The sequence below is a fragment of the Puntigrus tetrazona genome, chromosome 12, assembly GCF_018831695.1.
Source record: "Puntigrus tetrazona isolate hp1 chromosome 12, ASM1883169v1, whole genome shotgun sequence".
NCBI classification, from domain to species: Eukaryota; Metazoa; Chordata; class Actinopteri; order Cypriniformes; family Cyprinidae; genus Puntigrus; species Puntigrus tetrazona.
In genome coordinates this window covers 3,509,363-3,529,035 of record NC_056710.1, presented here as the reverse complement: position 1 = coordinate 3,529,035, position 19,673 = coordinate 3,509,363, and the positions used below count along the sequence as shown (strand labels likewise).

General features: G+C 36.9%; 1 protein-coding gene across 1 annotated transcript in view; it reads left to right on the top strand.

Annotated features, from left to right (window-relative positions):
* LOC122355770 (wings apart-like protein homolog) overlaps positions 1–19,673 on the top strand; it is a 42,284-nt gene that overhangs the window by 11,120 nt on the left and 11,491 nt on the right. Inside the window, 11 exon segments of the mRNA XM_043254328.1 lie at positions 11,630–11,699; positions 11,702–11,724; positions 13,933–14,094; positions 15,402–15,538; positions 15,659–15,770; positions 15,868–16,006; positions 16,009–16,058; positions 16,060–16,095; positions 17,856–17,967; positions 18,157–18,254; positions 19,303–19,379. Coding sequence (XP_043110263.1) covers positions 11,630–11,699; positions 11,702–11,724; positions 13,933–14,094; positions 15,402–15,538; positions 15,659–15,770; positions 15,868–16,006; positions 16,009–16,058; positions 16,060–16,095; positions 17,856–17,967; positions 18,157–18,254; positions 19,303–19,379 — 1,016 coding nt within the window.

Here is a 19,673-nt window from a genome sequence, read left to right as displayed (position 1 = left end):
TGCCGTGCGTTTGGCACAGACCTTCTTCTGCAGCTGCAATGACTATGTGCCTTAGTCATCAGATTCATTCAACAAACTAGCTAAGCTCCTCTGTCTTTAAAACTTTAAAGGAACTTCCTTTTAGCTGTTTTGAGCATAAGCATCATCTCGGATGAACTGCTCCCCAGATGCAAAACTCACGGTGACACTTCGCATCAAAGGCAAAATCATATCATAACATTGACAGTTAGTTTAACCTTCATAATGAGGTGACTTGATCAATTTGTTTCAGAAGTCAATGCATTGCACAGCCACTACCAGAATGAAATTAATCTTGGTTAAAGGTCACGCGTGAGCATAGTGTTAGTTAAATGAGATTTAAGTAAAGGCACTGTTGACCAAAAAAAATAACATCGCTAGATTATTAGCTCTATCTAAAGAAATGGAGACAGAATGCTCTGACAGCTCCTGGTTATTTAATAGTTTTCAGAGGTGTTGAGGAATTAGTTTAAAATATGTTAGTGTGAGCTGGAAATTTATGTTGTATGGGATTAAAGTGACAGTTACAGCGATAAGACAGAGGCTGAAGTACAGCGAGGAGAACATGGGCTTCTGTGGCAGAATTGAAACTTGTCAGTTCTCTCTCACAATGTCAGGATTGAAAGTATTTCTCTTTTTCCCTTCCAAATGTATTCTTTTGAAATGTCAAAGAGAATGGTATTATCATTTAAGTGGAGGAGAAAAAAATGCCATTTTATAGAATATTTAAATAGTAGAAAATCAGCAAACGATCCTTTTTTTTTTTTTGTTTAATTGAAAATTGCATTTATTTTGAGTTATCTATGGATTTATCTTTATATTAATATTTTTAATTAGTTTTTCAAATTATATTTATTTAAGATTATTCTTTTCCCATAATGTCACATTTCATCAGTGTACAAGTTAAACTATTGAAAGATTATTGTAGAAAAAAGCTGTTGTGTGCATGTGGTATAGTAATAGTTTTATCAAATTAAATGGTATAATGCTTATAAACATAAAAAAAAAAGCGACTTCATATTTAAAGGCAGGTTTTTTGCATAAAAGAATAGTTCACCAAAAATGAAGTCAAACACTTTGAGTTGGTGAGGAAGTTTTTGCGTGACAACACCAGTAATACCACAATTGCAGCAGGGTTGAGTTTTCTCCACTTTAAAATAGTTTAAGAAAGTGGCATCGCATTTTTCACTTTCAAACTGGTAGCAATTAGTGGAAATTATGAATGCATTCAAGTAACATCAAAAATACAATGCAGACCTCAGCAACCTATATTTTAATAATAGAATATTTAATTAACAAAGAATACGTGTGTGTATGTGTGTGTATATATATATATATATATGCGCTATATACCTAATATAAAATATGTGGAAATAGCTTACAAAGTTTAAATGGGTGTACAAAACTGAAAATCAGTAAACACAGTGGATCCCAATAAATCAAAACATAGAAAAGAATATATTAGCCAAATGACTAAGTTTGGAGTATCATCATACAGAAATAAAAACTTTAGTTACCCTTAGTAAGCGTAAGTCAACTTGGGCTTTCAAGTCAAAATATTACCTTACAGCCAGGAGCCATTTTGTCGTCTTCCATTGGAAAGTCACTGTGTCTTATTACATGTATTATAATAGTATAATAGTAAATATGCTGCTTACCATTATTCACGTATCAATGGTATCTGTCAGTTCACATTATCATAACACACACTCCTATTGAAATAAATGAGTTACAGCTGCCCTATTCAAAACACTGACCTTATGAGCTCCCTTGACATGATGTTAAATTGCATTACACAGACTTTAATTCAAATGTGTTTTATAGGTCTGTTACATAAATCCCTTTTTAGCTAAGATTTGAACAGAATTCAGTCTTTAGATAGTGATGGTGTTAGTTGAAATGTCTGCCTAATTGTTGTTAATAGGTTTGTTGAAAATGTGATCATTTGGATGTTATTTAATAAAGGTCAGGATGTTTGAGGTGATCATGACAGCCCTAATTTGCCATTTTTGCTCTTTGCAATCTAATGAATAGAGATGTTCTGATTACCAGTGGTGGCGATCTGCTGAAATTGTGCCAAGTGCTATTGTGTAATACATGTTTTAGAACTAACAGCCTTTCCTCGACACTGACTTCTTTTGCTATGGAGCTTATTGGAGGATTTGTATTTAGGGACCTTTTCCAAAACTGCGTTAATGTTTAGTCCTGTCTCCTGATTCTGTCGTAGACTTAGTTGTAGTTGTGGAGGAATAGAGAATATATACAGTAATGTTATAATGGTGAATAACTTACCGCGTTGTCTGCCAGACTATAGCGTGAACAATGTTTTGGCTCTGAAGTGTGATGATTGCTTTGAAGGTGTCTATGATTGTACTCATTATCTTCTTCCTGTGTTTGACTAGTCATGGGATCAGAGGAAATTCAATGTACTGAGTCTGTGGTCTTAGCTTAAAACTAGAGCTGCCTTAAAAATGTGTAGAACCTCCCGTTCAGTGATATATTTCACATGAAGATTTTTAACCAGCTTTTGGTGCCTTTTTATGTTGGCTTCACATCATCCTAAGTAACCCATGTTCTTTGGCTTCTTTTGGATAACTGAAACTGTGCGTAAACTTAAGTATATAGATTTAAAGGGTTACTCCTCCATATGAAAAGTTCTCATTAATCACTTACCCCACGTGGTCAAACCTTTAAAACATTTTTGTCTTTAGAACCTGATTTAAGATATTTTGGAGAAATATCCAAGTAAATTACATTTATCCAAAGGTCAGAAAAGTCCATCTGCCATCAGTGGTGAAAGCGCACATCTTCTGATATTTTTTCATTATTTTTCTATCCATGCAAAATTATTCTTATTTACCTCAAGTGCTGTTATGGCTGTTATATGGACTCTGACATTTTTAATATTGAACAATTTTAGAACTATATATTTATATTTACCATCCATGATGCTGTGAATGGGCTTTAGAGCACCATCTATTAAAATCTAAGCTCACCATCGATTCTAAAAGAGGAATGTGGCCTTGATTGGAAGATCTCAGAATCATCCGAAATCAATTCTGCTATAAGCCCTAATGTAGTTTAAAGTCATTTTGGCCAGAGAGAGAAATCGATGAGAGTAGTGTAACTTAGTAGTTATATAATAGTTTCAACAATATTTTGCTTGAGTAACTAGTTATTACTTTTTCTGTTAGTTTTATTAACAGCTATTTTACAGTAACCTACTTCCCGCTAATTTAGGATCATGCAGTCAAGTACATGATTTGTTTGAAGTCATGTTCTTTAAAATCTGAATGATGTTTGACTTTCTTTTCTGTGGGAAAACCAGAGCTAGTCCATGGGGCACAGATCGCCACAGCTACCATGAGTACAAGAAACCCCTTCTGAAACGACCCCAAGACCTCTTGCCCAGACCACCCACGTTAAAGTCTGAAAAAAACAGAGGACAAGGATTCTTCACGATGCCTGGAGGCGCTGTGAGTGATCTGGGAGCACGCTCACATCTCTCTTTCACGGGACCTAAAGACCCTCCGTCTACCTTGTAGGCATCCAGTGGTTAGTCCCAGCAACATTCAGGGCAAATCCTCCTGAGACTCGGTTAGACGGAAGGTTTGGCCAAGAGGACTTTAATTTTCTGTAGAACCATCTGAAAGCGAAGACCACTCTCAGTCTGTGCTCAGGGCGTCCAACTGCAGAACATCTCTGCAGACCCAGTAAGGCAAACAGCCGAGTGGAGCTGATGATGACGCTTCCAGCCGCTAAGCTCCATGGGGCGTTGGAGAGGCTAATGAACCCAGAGAAAATGCTGGGAAACTATAAACAGAGAAGTGGACGAAGAGCTTTGCAGTGCTACACCCGTCTTGTGTTTCCATGTTTAACGTCACCTTCCAGGACTCATGGATCGTAGTATGGAGGTACACAGCCAGCGCCCCAGCTGCTAGTCAGGAGATGCAGGAAGACTGAGAAGAAAATGGAGACAGAAAGCAAACCCTTTCAGGTAATCGTTTTATAAGAACCTTGCTGTAATATTGTGAGTGTTAATACCTGCATTTTTGCTGTACTTTATGCTGTTTTGGGGTGGTAGTGTTAGGGTGTTTTCACATGGTTCAATTGCCTGGTCGAATCTGAGTTTGATTGCCTGTCCCGCTGGAATGCTTTCATATTATGTGAGTCGATTTGCGTCATCAAACCACGGCAGCCGTTTATCCGTTGTAATGTGATGGGCATGAAGGCAGCAAAATGCATAATTTTGTTTCAAAGCTTCAGTCGTAACTCATTTTAGTTTTTGTTATTTTTTTGTGGTATATTTAGTTTGTTTTTGTTTTTTGGTTCCAGATTTTATATGATTATTTGTTTTGATCTTTTCACCCCATTTGAACTAGTTTGAGTCTGCAATTAATCAACATCCTCCAAAAACTAAAACAAAAATAGGAAGTGAACAATCAACAGTCTCTATCTTCTCCATTTCATTTAAGCCTGGTATCTTATTTAATCAGAAATGTGACAGCCTGTAACAAATAAATCAAATATTTAAGATTGTTAGCTTTTGTGTTTACAAAGGTTTTATTAATTTTCTTTTAAACAAGTGCTAGTTCGTAGATACCAACTCAAGTATTAAATTTGATAAAACCCTTAGGATGCCAGTAATTCTGTCAAATTCATAATTCATCTGTTGCTCCTTGCTTCATTCCTTCATGTTTGATTTGATCTGTCCCCGCTTGAGAGTCTGACTGTTTGTCTGTTGGGTTTCTGATCGTTCCAAACCCACACAGAGCAAGCGAAGGCAGTAGCTGGAGCTTTGGGTTTGATGACACTGGCGGCTGTGGCCAGGGATAATGACTCTGCTTGGGAGCTCTAACTACAGGATCAAATGTCAGGCTTTGATGACCTAAGTGAGGAGTGACAGTGAGGAAGAGCAGGGGTTCACTCTGAAGAGAAAGCCAGAGGAAGAAGGCTGCGCGGGTGTAGCAGTGCCACTGATGTCAACAAGAGACCATTGTGTGTGATCCTCTTCGAGGAGAATGCCGGGCTCTCAGAGCGATCACTGCAGGTCACAGTCACGGCCTTAAAGCGGTCAGTATTTACACCCAACACAATTTCTGAGGATGTAAGCAGGTTCTATATTATGTTGCAGTACCTGCTTGAATCTGTAGTTTATCTGCTCAGATGTCTTTGCTGATCTCACTGTGCGGTCAAGAACAAATCTAGGTTGAATTTTTCAAAAAAAAAACAAGGTATATAAAAAAAATTATTGTATGCATATATATAGCGTTATATTTAGATTTTAGTTTGATCTGTTTTTATTTCTGATAGTATTTTCTTTTTGTTAGTTTGCCTAATTTTATATTTGTGTATGTTTATTTATTAGTTTTCTTTGTAGTTTTGCCTTTTTGACCCATACAAATGTTAACTACATGTATTGCATGTACTATATTGCTGCCAAGCGTTCCGTAATTGCAATTGTCTGTATTGGTAGCAATGAAGAACACATTTTCACTTTTAGAGATAGTAGCAACTATTAGCAGACAGCGGCTGATTTGTTTGTGGTTTTACAGATCCTCTGGAATTCCAGAGAGGTCCCCTTTCCCTCTGAGACAGTAAGGAAACCTCAGGTCAAGCTCAGGAGAAGCCAAGGAGAGCAGCAGGAAGATCTTCAGTGGGCCTAAAGAGTGAGCTTCATGGCGTGTCCTTCCTTATTATATTTCCTGTGTATATTTCAGCTGATCTGGTTTGCGATGCCAGTATTTTACTTCGTGTCATTTCATTGGAATCTAAAGGTTATTTCGCCCATTTCCTCCAAATGTTACCTTGTGCCATCGTGTAAAGCGATTTGGGCTTTTGATTGTTGTTCTCTTGTTTATGTTCGCGATTGGCAGCGTAGTGGGGCAGAGGTGGGCAGACATCGCACAGTTTTCTTCAGCATGACTTTTATCTGTAATGACAGTAATGCAGTTATGTTGCTCACCCCGCTGACAGCTCAGCCATTATTACAAATATTCCTACGGCTGCTCTGTATGCATACAGCCTTCTGTGAAGTTATGATTGATTGTTAAAGTCATGATTGAACTTTAAGCGCATATAAATGCTCAAACAAACAATGTTTGATATCACAGTGTTTACGTTATCCAGGGAATTACCCTGTGAACAGCTTGTTATTGATGATTCTACATCTAGCAGAGCGGAAAAGGTATTAGGACTGCTTTCCTCCATTGATCACCATACCCTTAGACCGAAGTCTCTCAGATTTCATTAAATCTCTTCTGAAGATTATGGGTTTGGGCAGAAATGAGGAAGCGAAATTAGCGATGACAAGTGCGAATCTTTTGGGTAAGCCACTTTTGAGACTGCCACAAATATTGGTATTTTATTTAAATAGTAGCCAGCTAATATTAGGCATTTTTTTGTCCCATTTTGTACTAATGATTTTGTAGTATGTGTAGTGATGCATTTATGTATTCAGTTATTTTGACCCTTTTGCATGTCAAAACTGAGAAAATTGAATTAATAAAAATGTAGCCTGTTTTAGCAATTAACCAGATTTATCCAAATATCACAAAGCAAATGATTAAGTTTGCAAGCCTCAAGAACATTCACGATCGATAAATGCGAGTTGTTGAAGCGTCTGTATTAATTGCTGTCCCAGTAGAGCAAGTGACAGTTCTGACAGCTAGCACAAAAGTCTGGTAGTATGCATCCCGTGGCCAGTATTAACCCACTGCGGAAAAAATATTTCAATAACACAGCTCAAATAAACTTTGCTGAATAAATCATATAGAGTGTTACAATAAAAATGTTACAGTACATTTAGGCTTTTAAATCCTTAGTATTCATGGCCACATTTAATTAGGTTATGGTGCATTACAGTAGTGTACTTTGCTCTTTTTAAATTAGCTTAGTCTTTTTTTTTTATCAGCATTCTCATGACATTAATTTGAGCTTTTATTTTTGAGTAGTTCCATGATATTCCTATCGTGTCTCTTCAGTTGTAGTTACAGGATGAGTCAGAGGATGTTCTTATCCATGACTTTTGTGAAGTATCAGAGGTGTTTTGAGGCAGGTCAGACCTCCAGCATACGTGGCGACTTTCCAGCCACCCCAGGAACATGCCAGGGCCAGAACCTGCTCTCACCTCAATGCTCAGACTAATTCTTCACAGTGCATCATTCATGTGGAGACATTTCATATGCTCTACCTTTGCTCTCTCTAGCTCTCTGAACCAATGTTTTATTTAAGAAACTTTTTATCATATTTTAGTTGTTTGTTTTAACATATTTGGATTTTTTTTTTTGGGTACTGGTCTTCAGAATCATATCTAAACAGTTTGTAGTTTTATTTTGGCCAGCCTCCGTTCCAGACTCAAACTAACTGCTTTGTAATCCTTTTTAAAATGCAATTCATTGTGGAACTCTTGCAAAGTCTGTAAACAGGACATTAATAAGTGATATTGAATACTAGCGCAAACAAGCGAACAAGAGCGTTACCAGCAGAAAAAATGACTGTAACAGGCTTGATATTATACTGGATGAAGGTATGGACTTGTATGGAGTCTGTATATATTATATTGCTCATAGAACTGACGATGTAGATAAGTTTCCATGCTACTTTATTTTGCTGATCTTTATACTTAATAGTAGCCTCATGCAGCGCCATTTTGTTTATTAGTGACCAAGAATGCCTAAGCACCACCTAATCACGAAACTCATGCTCTTATTTGTAGCATCTTTGTATGAATTGATGACTAGAATTAGTGGTTGCCTTGAATCAATGGTTAAACATTTTCAGAGCAAGCTGGCCTTATTGTTTACTAGACAAAATAATTTAGTGTTTTTTTTTTTTTTTTTGTGCTTGTTCTTGATTTTAAAAATGAAATAAATAGTGAAAATAAATAGTAGCATCTTGGACTTGAAACCTGATGGTAGAAACTAGCGTTTTAATTGAAGATGATTCGTTTGCGATTATGGTCTGCAATGACCTTCAGCTTGACAGTGAACTAGTCTCTGTAGTAAATGCGCTCCATCTGAGAAAGGCTTGATCGATGGCGATATATACACTAATCACAGAACCAGCTTTAGATAGGATGCACACCAATCAAATTTGCTTGTACAGCCCTAGTAGAGACTTCCACATGTGACTTGCCTCTGTTTTATCATGTAGTAGTTGATAATATCAACCTAACCCACATGTATACCACTAATTTTAAACCGTGATGAATTGCAATGGATGGCAGTAACTCTGTATAAGACAGTAGTAAAATTACGCCAGGCTTTGGAGCTGTTGTGACTGACTCTTTTCCTGAGCTCTTAAGACTTTGATAATAGCATGATTATGATATTTAAGTTAGTGAGTGCATAGCTGTTGACTGGGCTGATGAGTCGATTTTGTTTTTTTTTTTATTCTCTTGGTGAAATCCTTTTAGCTAGCAGAGTATGTTATGAAATGTCTAGGTGTCTTATATTTTAAAGCTTAGGCTGAGGCATATGAACACGTAATTAGGCAAGTTCTACTCATGAACACACAATTTATCTAAAGACAGCGTGCGTCAGACGCACTCTTTTTCTTTTCGCTGTTCTTGGAAGCATTCGTTTTGTTTTTCTGTGGTCAGAAATTGACTGGAGAAGATTCCATGTCAAACAGGTAGTCTCAGAAAACCTTAGCTATTAAACATCCTATAAGTTTCATCCTTTGCAATTACAAATCAAGCCTTTATTTTAAGCCAAGCTCCAAACTCATTTGGGTGTTGTTTTTTCACAGGAAAGTAGGCTACATTCGCATAGCTGCCTCTGGCGTAAGATATTGATCGAATACTTTCTAGCCACACCATGCCCTTTGTATACAAATATGGAGAGTGCACCATACAGTGTCAAAATAAGTGGAACGTCTTATAATCAATGACACACAACTACATTAGAAGTGAGATACTTTGTGCTATTTCTGATGTTCTCCACATGCTCAAGCTACTCCTGCCAACAGGACAAATGGATAAAGCTGATCTTGCAGAGTGTTTACTGATGCATCTTGTTTAGATGGCATTTGCGTCTCTGCAAATATCAATTGACCCGAGAGTGTTAGAACGAAAAAATAATTATTTTTAGAAGACAGGTGAGAGGAGGATTTTGTGTTTGTTTGTGGTATCTCTCATTGTAGGTAGTTTGAAAATGAGAGCCTGAAAGAAGAGATCTTTTGCAACCACAACAACTGCATCATAATGCATGGCTTGTCAAAATACAAACACAATGCTGTAGTAGAGGAGTTGGTCATTAAATCTTGTGCAGTTATATTTAGCCCAGTATTAACAGTTGCCGTTTGCTTAGCCATGCAAGAGGAGCTGCACTGCTATACTAAAATAAATTATTCGTGACATTGACACACCAAAGTTATTAGGAAAACCCCCTCCCTAAAAATAGTGGCACTGTCCAAGCCTAGATTAATATCACTGAGAATTTGAATGTAATAAGTATTGCCTAATATTTAGCCTTCATTATTACAAACACTGTATTATTTGTGATCTCATTTATTTTTGTTCATCATTGTTTATCTATTTCAGTGTATTATATATTAGACTTTTAAACCCGTTAAGACTTTGTTTATCTTCAAAGTAAGATATTTTTGACAATCCAAAAGCTGCAGTCAACATAAACAGAACTACATTTCAAATTTGAAAGGTATTAAGAACCTATCTGAAATAGTCCATATGACATCAATGTTCAAGCGTAATTTTATGAAGCTATGAGAATGCTTTTTGTGTAACTATCCCCCTTTAATCTAGTCCTCAGTGTTGATCAGAATCCTGACCATTGTAATTACAGTCATAATTGAAAATCTATTTTAACTACCTCAGCAAGACAATCACTGACCTTAAAAATAGCAATGTTTACAGCAAAGCTTACACTCAATGCATTTAGACAACACCTGAGCTTTCCATGGCTAGAGCGATTTCATGTGCTGCAGTATCATTTCAGCTGTTTACTATCCCTGCTCCTCTTGGAGTCTTACTTAGCAACATCATTCCCAGACTTTGGGGATTCCCAGCTCGTAGAAAAACACTTCAGGGGAGCAGTTTTGATTTCTTTCTGCAAGACCTTCTGGAAACTTCTAGCCAGCATGGGGAGCTCTCCGTGGGGTGGAGCTAGACTTCCATCCCTGCTAGCATGAAGAACACTTCTTAGTACAGAAGATTAAACCAGTCTCCCTGCGAATTATATTGGGGGCAAGTCTTTCTCTTGCATTATTAATATGTGAACTCGGTGTTGCCCAGTGGACTGTTTCACACCTCCTCCTGTAACCAAGTGCCTTTTACACCCATCCCTTTTGGCTGTTTGTGCCGTCAGTCCCTGCAGTTTGACTCAAATCTGGCATCCTCTGCGAGTTATTCATATAGAGGTGTTCCTGCAGTCTCACCTGCTTTGAATGCACGCTCCGCTGAGACAAATGACCTGCGCTTCAATTCACCTCCGCCAACACAAACAAGCTGAGAAATGTAGCACTTCTTATTGAGTTTTATTACAAATGTGATTACAGTTGAAGGGCCTGCTTCGCCTTTGACAAAAGTGAAGCAGAAGCTTATCGTCAAATGTTTCCTAGACCATTATCTTGATGGCTGAAATGAGATTTGGATATTAGATGTTTTCTCCGGATTTTCACACTTGTTTTGGTTGCTTTGCTTGAACCCTTGTATAATTCTACATCCAACCCTCACGAGTTTCTTTTCACAGTGTTTCTTGGCTCAGAATGCTGATATGTTGCTTCATTACCATGAGTGTACATTTTTTTTTAAATCATTGTAGGAGAATGTTTATTTTTGTGGTATTTTAGTAATGTTGCTCTTATTTCTGCTTCAATACTTTGAGTGTAGTTTGGACAGACGAGGACAACATAGTGATTGTAAAATGTTGGAACTAATAGTATATGCACGTGTGGTTTAGCGATCAGAGTTCAAATCCCAGCTAGTGTTTTTTTACAATCCTGTATTGCTGCTTCGCTTCCTAACAGACACAATGTGATAAGAATTGGAATAATTCTTAAAGCGTGACATGTTTGCGGCATCAAATAAAGTCATAGCTAATCTGAGAGCATGTAGATGGCATGTTGGCGCTGCCAACAACAAAATTAATAAATACTGGAGTTTAAATCCAGATATGATATCAATTCTCATACCCAGCGTCTGATATTTACCCGCCTCTCAAGAAATTTGATGGTAAGATTTAATTCCATGCAGGATATATCGATTACGTATGCATTGATTTTTTATGATATTGCTTATTTTAAACAACCATCTACATTTTTATTAACTCACAAATGCAACCAAAATATATATTTTCATTTTCAATTTTCACAAAAAAATAAACCATTGAAAAACAGTGTTAAAATCTTTTTGCACAGATAACCATATTATAAGCAAGTTTAGTAAACAGTGTTTTCAGGTTTTCCAATACTTTTTGACTGAAACTGTTAAACTTGCAAATTCTGTTTTATCTCAATGTATTTGTTCTTCTTGGTCCAAGTCATCACAGTCTAATGAACCCTGAACTTATGTTCAGTAAACTTAGGTTTGAAAATGGCAAACTCTTGTTTTAAAATGCCTTCAGTGTAACAGTGTCTGTTCTTTCTGCAGTCGCCTACTAAAGCTGTGTATAATGCAAGACACTGGAACCAGCCAGAGCCAGAAGAGCTGCTGCCCATGCCTCATCACGATCTCAGGCTCCTCCAGTGAGTACACCAAGCACAGGATATTGGACCAAACACTACACACTCCTACACACAATCACAACCTACTTTAGAAAGCACTTCAGCACTGGAACTTCTCATGCTATCACCACAATGTTTATAGCCACATGTGTGTGAAACCACTTATTTTTGCAACTCCATACAGTTTTGCTTTGGTGTTTCCCAGTGTGTAAGATGTTTGTGCAGTGATAGCTTAACACCAAAGCAACTGTAAAAGTCAATATAAAATGGGACTGAAAAAATTAGTTTTGTTTAATTTTTTGTAATCAGTTTACACATTTAGAATTTTAATAGGCGCAGCTTTATCCAAACCAACTTACTAATGAGTACAATGGAAGCGATCAAAATCAACAAAGAGCAATGATAATAAAGGGCTTTAGAAGTCCGTTAACTTAACTCATTACTGCGTAGCAAGGAATTAAGTTATATAATAAAAACAGATAGAATAAAAAAAGTATAGAGCAAGCTTTGAAGACTTTTTTTTTGTATAGTAAAAGTAATTGAATATACACACACACACACATACACACAGTATATATGTATACATGTATAACATACATATATGTGTGTGTACATGTATACATGTAGTAATCTTAAGATTTTTCTTAAACTTTAATCTTTACAAGCTGTTTTAATGACGTTTTTATGCAGTTGAAATCACTGAGCGATTATGTCAGGGTGAGACGATCATTCATGTTTCACGTTAAAACTAGTAGGCCTGATAAAGATGAAGGGATGATCACTCTGTTTTGGTCTGTCACGCCAAATAAGACCATCAAAATGGCCTGTTTTTTGGAAAAAATGCAACAAGTTGTTACAATACACCTTAGGACAGAGGCGATAAATTGAAACGATAATTATTGAAAGCGATTATAAGTGTTCAATCTAATTTTTGTGAGGCAAATGAGGATCAGAAACAGAGCTAGTCATTTGAAGTGTGCCACAGCAGTGCAGTGAGCTACTAGAGCAGACTTGCCTGTGCTGCGGTGTACTAAACCTGTTCGTTTCAATGGCTTGCGGCTGCGCCCAGAATGGTTTGTGCACGCACATTACTTACTAGCTGATAAGTCTCGGCACACATTGAACAGCACTGTGAGATTCAGTGTGAAGCTCCATATCGACTGATATGGAGGAAAAAAATAAAATATAGATTTTTTTTTATTTTATTTTATTTTTAGCCATATCGCTCTGCCCTAGTACACCTACTTACATGTTGCTAAATACTGCATTCTCTACAACAGTAACCTAAAATAGTGACTAAATACATAATTTCTTGGCTGCATTTCCCATAAGAAACTACGATTGAAGTTTCATTTTAGTTCCTGAAGCTTGAAACTAACTGGTTAGCGATGGTGCTTTTCAGAACTCGTTTTCAAAAAGCTTCAAAACTTAGCATATATTTTGTTTCAGGTTACTGGTTTGGAGCTTGTATCACACTGACTTCAACAAACAAGGCTTAGTTACATCATACCACTTCAAAACTTTTTGAAAAGCTTTCACCCATTATTGATTCAGCTCTTGGTTAAAATTAACCAGCAGACTGGGCAGCCTGGGTGAAGTATTTTCAGAGATGAAGCAAGTTATTACATTTTAATGAAAGATTCCAAAAAAGCATAACTGACCCCAATAAATCATTCACTATTAAATTAAATACTGTATTTTAATGCGCCTCAAACACGACCCCACTGTGCAGTTGTTTTCCAACTAGCATCCTCTCCCTTGGTCTCTACATGTAGCATCCAAACACAATCAATCCCATGCAACTTAGCAAGCCTGCATCTGTTGCTGCCAGTGAAGCCCACAGTAATATTATGCACACTGACAGATATGCTTACACTTCACTTGAACTTGTATGTAAGGATTCTCATTAACGCAGCCCCTCCGTTTCTAGCATTCCTATAACCAAGGCCACAGATATTAGAGTATTCAAAACATTGCATTATTCAGTGCGTGTGTAGCACTTGGCCATCTTAGGAGTGTTTTATTTAGCAGCGTTGCTGTTGGTCGTGGATTTGGCCTTTTAGTAGTTGCAGCATGATGAATCCATAATGTTCTGTAGCATCTTTAGTCGCCATGTTGCATAACCAGCGGTGGGTCGGTTGTTGGCAACTCGGGCTATACGGGATTCAGCTCTGCAGTGCTTCCCAACATGCTATTATGCTTTAATTCCGAATTGTCGCTCTCGCACAGGCCGCTTCATCGGGAGGCAGTAAAGAGTCGAACTCGCACAAGGACGACGGAGTGTTCAAAGCTCCAGCTCCTCCTCCCAAAGTCATCAAGTCCGTCACTGTCCCCACAGAACCTTACCAGGACATGGTCACTGCACTCAAATGTAGGAAAGAACACAAGGAGGTGAGTGTAAACACTTGACAACACTGTGTGATTTGACGCATGTAGAACCTTGCCACTGTGCAAATCATGTATATTATTAATTACTCACCCTTATGTCGTTTTAAACTCGTAAGACCTTCGTTCATCTTCAGAAAACAAATTACGATATACACTCATAGTATCGAAAAACTGAAGTTGAGCCACTGATGTTTTTTTAGTTTCTGGGCCAGGGATAATGTTGTTGCTGTCTATGGAGGGTCACGTAGGTCTTATGGATTTGGGACGACATGAGGGCGAGTAATTAATGACGGAATTTTCATTTGAACATTTTGGATGTAGTATGATTGCTGTCACTTTAATTCAGTAAGTGATTTTAACTGTCATTATCCTTTTTTTTCTCCTCCCCTCACATCTGAAAAAGGGCTAATCTACATTTTGAGAACAGAGGCTGCTGAGTTAAAAGATTTGTAATGCACTAGACATTTAAATATTTGCCAACTTTATACTAAAGGCCCAAGCAGGAGCAAATTAAATTTGAAAATCAGTGGCATGGAACTGATAAAGGCATAAAGCTTTAATCTTAATATGCATACAAAGTAGTGCAGCTGTTTTTCAGTGAATTTTGAATTTGAAAGTCTCAGTGGCAGCATATTGAAAATGCTGGCATCATCATAAGGACTGTTAATGCTAATACAAAGAGATCTTCTGATGGGGTCCAGAAAGCATTGATGTTCTGTGGAGTAATTCTGACTGTGGGTGTTAAACAGTTGTTCAGGCCCACCTACGTTACAGTCTTCACCTCTTAGTCTGCCCATTGAATAACTTTTTATCTACGCTGCTAGCTGTAAGCCATTCGGATTGTTTCCAGACCACCCTCATTTTATTATATCTGTTTTGTGGTTTTTGACCGTAGGCTAACATTATCGAGGAAAAATGAAGCAAAACATATTTGTTGGCCTTGTCAGATTTAAGTGTCTTTGTGTGCACCGTTTAGAACAGAAACTTAATCTGCTCTCTCTCTCTCTCTCTCTCTCTCTCTCTCTCTCTCTCTCTCTCTCTCTCTCTCTCTCTCTCTCTCTCTCTCTCTCTCTCTCTCTCTCTCTCTCTCTCTCTCTCTCTCTCTCTCTCTCTCTCTCTCTCTCTCTCTCTCTATATATATATATATATATATATATATATATATATATATATATATATATATATATATATATAAGACTTTTAAAATGAGCAAGGATTCTCTTTATATTCACTGAAACTGAAAAGACTACATTTTTAGTCTGAGAATATTTACATCATAAAATGAAACCCTTGTTTACTTTTTCTTACAGTTGTACACCGTTGTTCAGCACGTGAAGCACTTCAATGACGTAGTGGAATTTGGCGAGAATCAGGAGTTCACAGATGACTTTGAATATCTTGCCACTGGTCTGAAGACTGGTCAACCCCTTAACACACGCTGCCTTAGGTGCAGAAACCATTCCTTCAGTGTATATTCTAACCATTCCCAATCTTTTAAATATGAACTAATGCTTGCAATAGGCTTTACTGTGTATGTTTATTAGAATCCTGTTGTGTTTGTGTTCAGTGTTATTAGTTTGGCCACGCGATGCGCCATGCCCGGTTTCAGGATGCACCTGAGGGCTCGTGGGAAAGTGGCTCAGGTCTTTAAAACTCTCAATGATGCGCCTCAACATCCAGTAAGTCAAGTTATGTTATTTAACTTTTCTGAAACCTTCACTGCCTGACGTTTCATGTCTAATCGATTGTACTTCCCGCCCTTGACCCTTTCTTCAGAATCTAGCTCTGTGTACGGCCTCTCTGATGTACATACTCAGCCGAGACCGTTTGAACATGGACCTGGATCGGGCAAGTCTGGATCTAATGATTCGCTTGCTGGAATTAGAACAGGACAAATCCATTGCCGATCAGCTAACGACAAAGAGATGAACAAAGTAAAAGAAAAGATTCGTAAACTCTGCGAAACCGCTCCATAATAAGCATCTTGACTTGGAGAATATCACGGTAAGCTTGAGATGAGTTGTGATTTGTTATTGGCTGGTGTTTCTTGCTGCAGTGCGGTAGATCTGTTTGTTTACATCTGCAAACTTTGCTGTCAAGGATTTGCACTTTTTTTTTTATTATTCTGCTTGTGTGATAGACCATGTGGGTGAGGGAGTGTGTTCATTTGTGGTTTTTCAGAAAGGTTCAGTTTCTGCTCCCTCTAGTGGATACACTTCATTGTTTGAGTTGTTCATTCTAAGAATGTTGTTGTTTTTTTTTATTCGACAATGTTTTGGTTAGTGTGTTGTGACTAGCTAGTCACAGCTAGTGTTAAAGAATAGTTCATCCCAAAATTACATTATATTTTGTTGTTTATATACCCCACCCCCATGCCAAACCCTTATGATTTACTTTCTTTGATGGAACATAAGGATGTATTGTGTGTTTTTTTGGCGGGGGGGGTATTTTTTTCAATAATCGCATTGCAACGCCCTACCAAGTACCCTAGCAATCGCATAGCAACACCCTAGCAACCAACCCGAGTACCCTAGCAACTGCACAGCAACACCTTAGAAAATGCATAGCAACATCATCTTTCTAGCTTGGCTTTTTCAAGCCATCTCTGTCTACAAAGATTTGTTTCTTTTCACTTCATTACGAATATTTGTCTATTATTTGCCCACTGGTGGGTTGCTTTTAAACTAGTAATTATTTGTTTGTTTTTAATTGCTATTTCCATTGTCTTGCAATGGTAACAGGTCTCATGGTTACGGTTGCCAGATATTAGATGTAACAATCCCTCAATTGGAGTGTTTCTAAAATGTATATATTTTCTTCCCAGACTTGTCAACAATAAATGTGCTCTTTCTATATTGTGGAAAAAGTGATAATGAGCAGGGAAAAACACCCAGAAAGCATTTTTTGCAGTTTAATAATATCCATTAAGAGAATTGTTCAAATAAAGGTGTTTTCCAATCTGTTTTTTATTTAACTTAAATCTAAATATGCAAGGAAACCATGCATTCTCTGAATGTACTAGTTCAATAATTTTAATGAAATGTTAAATAAAATGACTGTAATGATTTTTCAAGCAGAATAATCATGATTAACTGTTTAAACTTTGATACAGCTTATTCACAAGTGGATTTTTATTGTCGAATGTTGCAAGAAAGTTGTTTAAAGATTGTGAACCCTTTCTCAGAGAACGTTTAGCGTGCTGCTGACAGTGTAATTTTTATAAGCTGTTCTCACAGGACAGTTGGGTGGAAGACATCAGAATGAAACAGAATTCAAGGATTTTAAAACTTGACACACTGTGCTCAAAATTGTGCTGAAAATGCTGACCTTTAAAAAAAAAACGCATCACACACTAGTAAAGGATATCTGACTGGAGCATGTGCACGTAGACCAGCAATTAAACAAAAAAATTACACAGGCAAACATAATGCATCCTTTGTGAACGCTTGCTTACTGTTAGCACACTAAAAAAAACAGCATGATTCCAGGAACTTTCTATATTCACCCATAAATTCATTGAAAACACCCTTTGCTAAAGTATTAGAATATTTACTTGTTTTCATGTTTTTGCTTTAGCCACAATGCCAGATTAAGAGCTTTTTATATGAAGTTGTGTTCTTTGCATTTCTCTCCCTCTATTTACATTTGTTTTAATGTTCTGTTTGGCAAATAGAACTTTTGCATTTGCATAATGGAGCCATTAAAGCTGAATGTATCTTTTGTAACATCTTTCAGACTGATTGTGCATTGTCTTTTCTCAACAGACAGGACATTTAGCAATGGAGACACTGTTGTCGTTGACGTCGAAGAGAGCGGGGGATTGGTTTAAAGAAGAACTCCGGCTTCTGGGAGGCCTGGACCACATTGTAGATAAAGGTCTTCTACTTTCGCTCAGTATTTCAGTGTGACATGCATATTATTAAAGATGTGTTTATCTATTATTTGTTAATAGTGTTATGTTGTATTAAGTCATAAACATCCCATTTGCTTGGGTTTCACATACTTGTATAGCGTAATAAGATTCTTGTGAGAATGATTTAACGTGCATGTGTGTTTTACCCACAGTTAAAGAGTGTGTGGAAAACCTGAGCCGAGAGGATGATAAGGAGAACCTAGTGGCGTCATTGTGGGGTGCTGAGAGATGTTTGCGCGTTCTAGAAAGTGTAAGTTTCATAATCATTCATGCATTTGATTTGAGGTCGTCATAGATGTGTTATTTAAAAGTAAACGTGTACAGTATAAAGTATTCTGAGTTGGAATAATGTGAATCCTGTGAACATGCAAAATCAATTTACATGGGATACAAATTTCAGTCATTCAGCATTTATTTAAAAATGAGCAAAGTATATTTGCTTTATGGTTTTTATAATAAAAGACGGTGGTAATAAAAGACGTAAGTAAGTTATTTTTTATATATATATATATATATATATATATATATATATATATATATATATATATATATATATATATATATATATATATATATATATTATATTTATTATATATATTTATTTATTTATTTATTTATTTATTTTATTTATTTATTTATTTTTTGTGAATGAAATTAGTAAAATAATTGTAATTTGGTGTTTCATATGGTGTCAACTTTATTCATTAAAAATCCTAAAAAGATCAGTGTTTCACAAAAATATCGAGCAACTGTTTTTAATGTTTATACTAGGTGTGACAACGTTTCTTTGAAATAGTCTGTAAACGGCGTGCATGTATTACACAATGTTTAAATAGGTATACAAAACTAAAAATCAATAATGAGGAACAAATAATTATGAAAATGTGCAACATTTATTAGCAAAGTAACAAAAAGGCTTCTTTCAAAAACAAAAAATACTGTCCCCAAACCATTAGTCCTGTCGTTAACGATAAATCGTGAATATATTGTATATTGCGAATATGTTGTATATAGTAGAGATGCACAAACAGCATATACTTATACAAGTATATAATCATAGAATATTTTTCAGAAATATGTACACGTGTATTTATCTATCTGTGTGTGTGTAATTTTTGAGGGAATGCTGGTTATTGTACAGAGCAAGTCAGCTGTAAACCTCAATAGAGTTTGCTATGGGATAAACAGACTACATTAACCTTGATATTAACCTACTGTAGATTGAACAACGGAGTATATCTCCGCTGGGCCAGTTTACAATTTCTTTTTTAACTTTAATTTGATATTTATTGATGCAGGTAACGGTTCACAATCCAGAAAACCAGGCCTACCTGATCGCGTACAAGGACTCTCAGCTCATAGTGTCTTCAGCAAAGTAAGTTGCTCCAAAAGCAAAGCAGTTGTCTAGCTGTAGTTTTACAGTAATGTAGCAGTACACTTGTCATGTTTCCTGATTGTTTTGGCAGGAAGCTCCTGGTAGTGTGTGTGTGGTCAGACAGGGTGCAGGTTAACCGCTAGCTTTCCTCATTACAGCAGACAGCCTCCAGACTCATTAACAACTCCAACAGCAACAGGAACACTTTATCAACAACACCAGCTGCCAAGACCATAAGCACAGAGCTGCTGTGCCAGAGAACACCCTCTGATACGGCTCAAGCCACGCTGACAT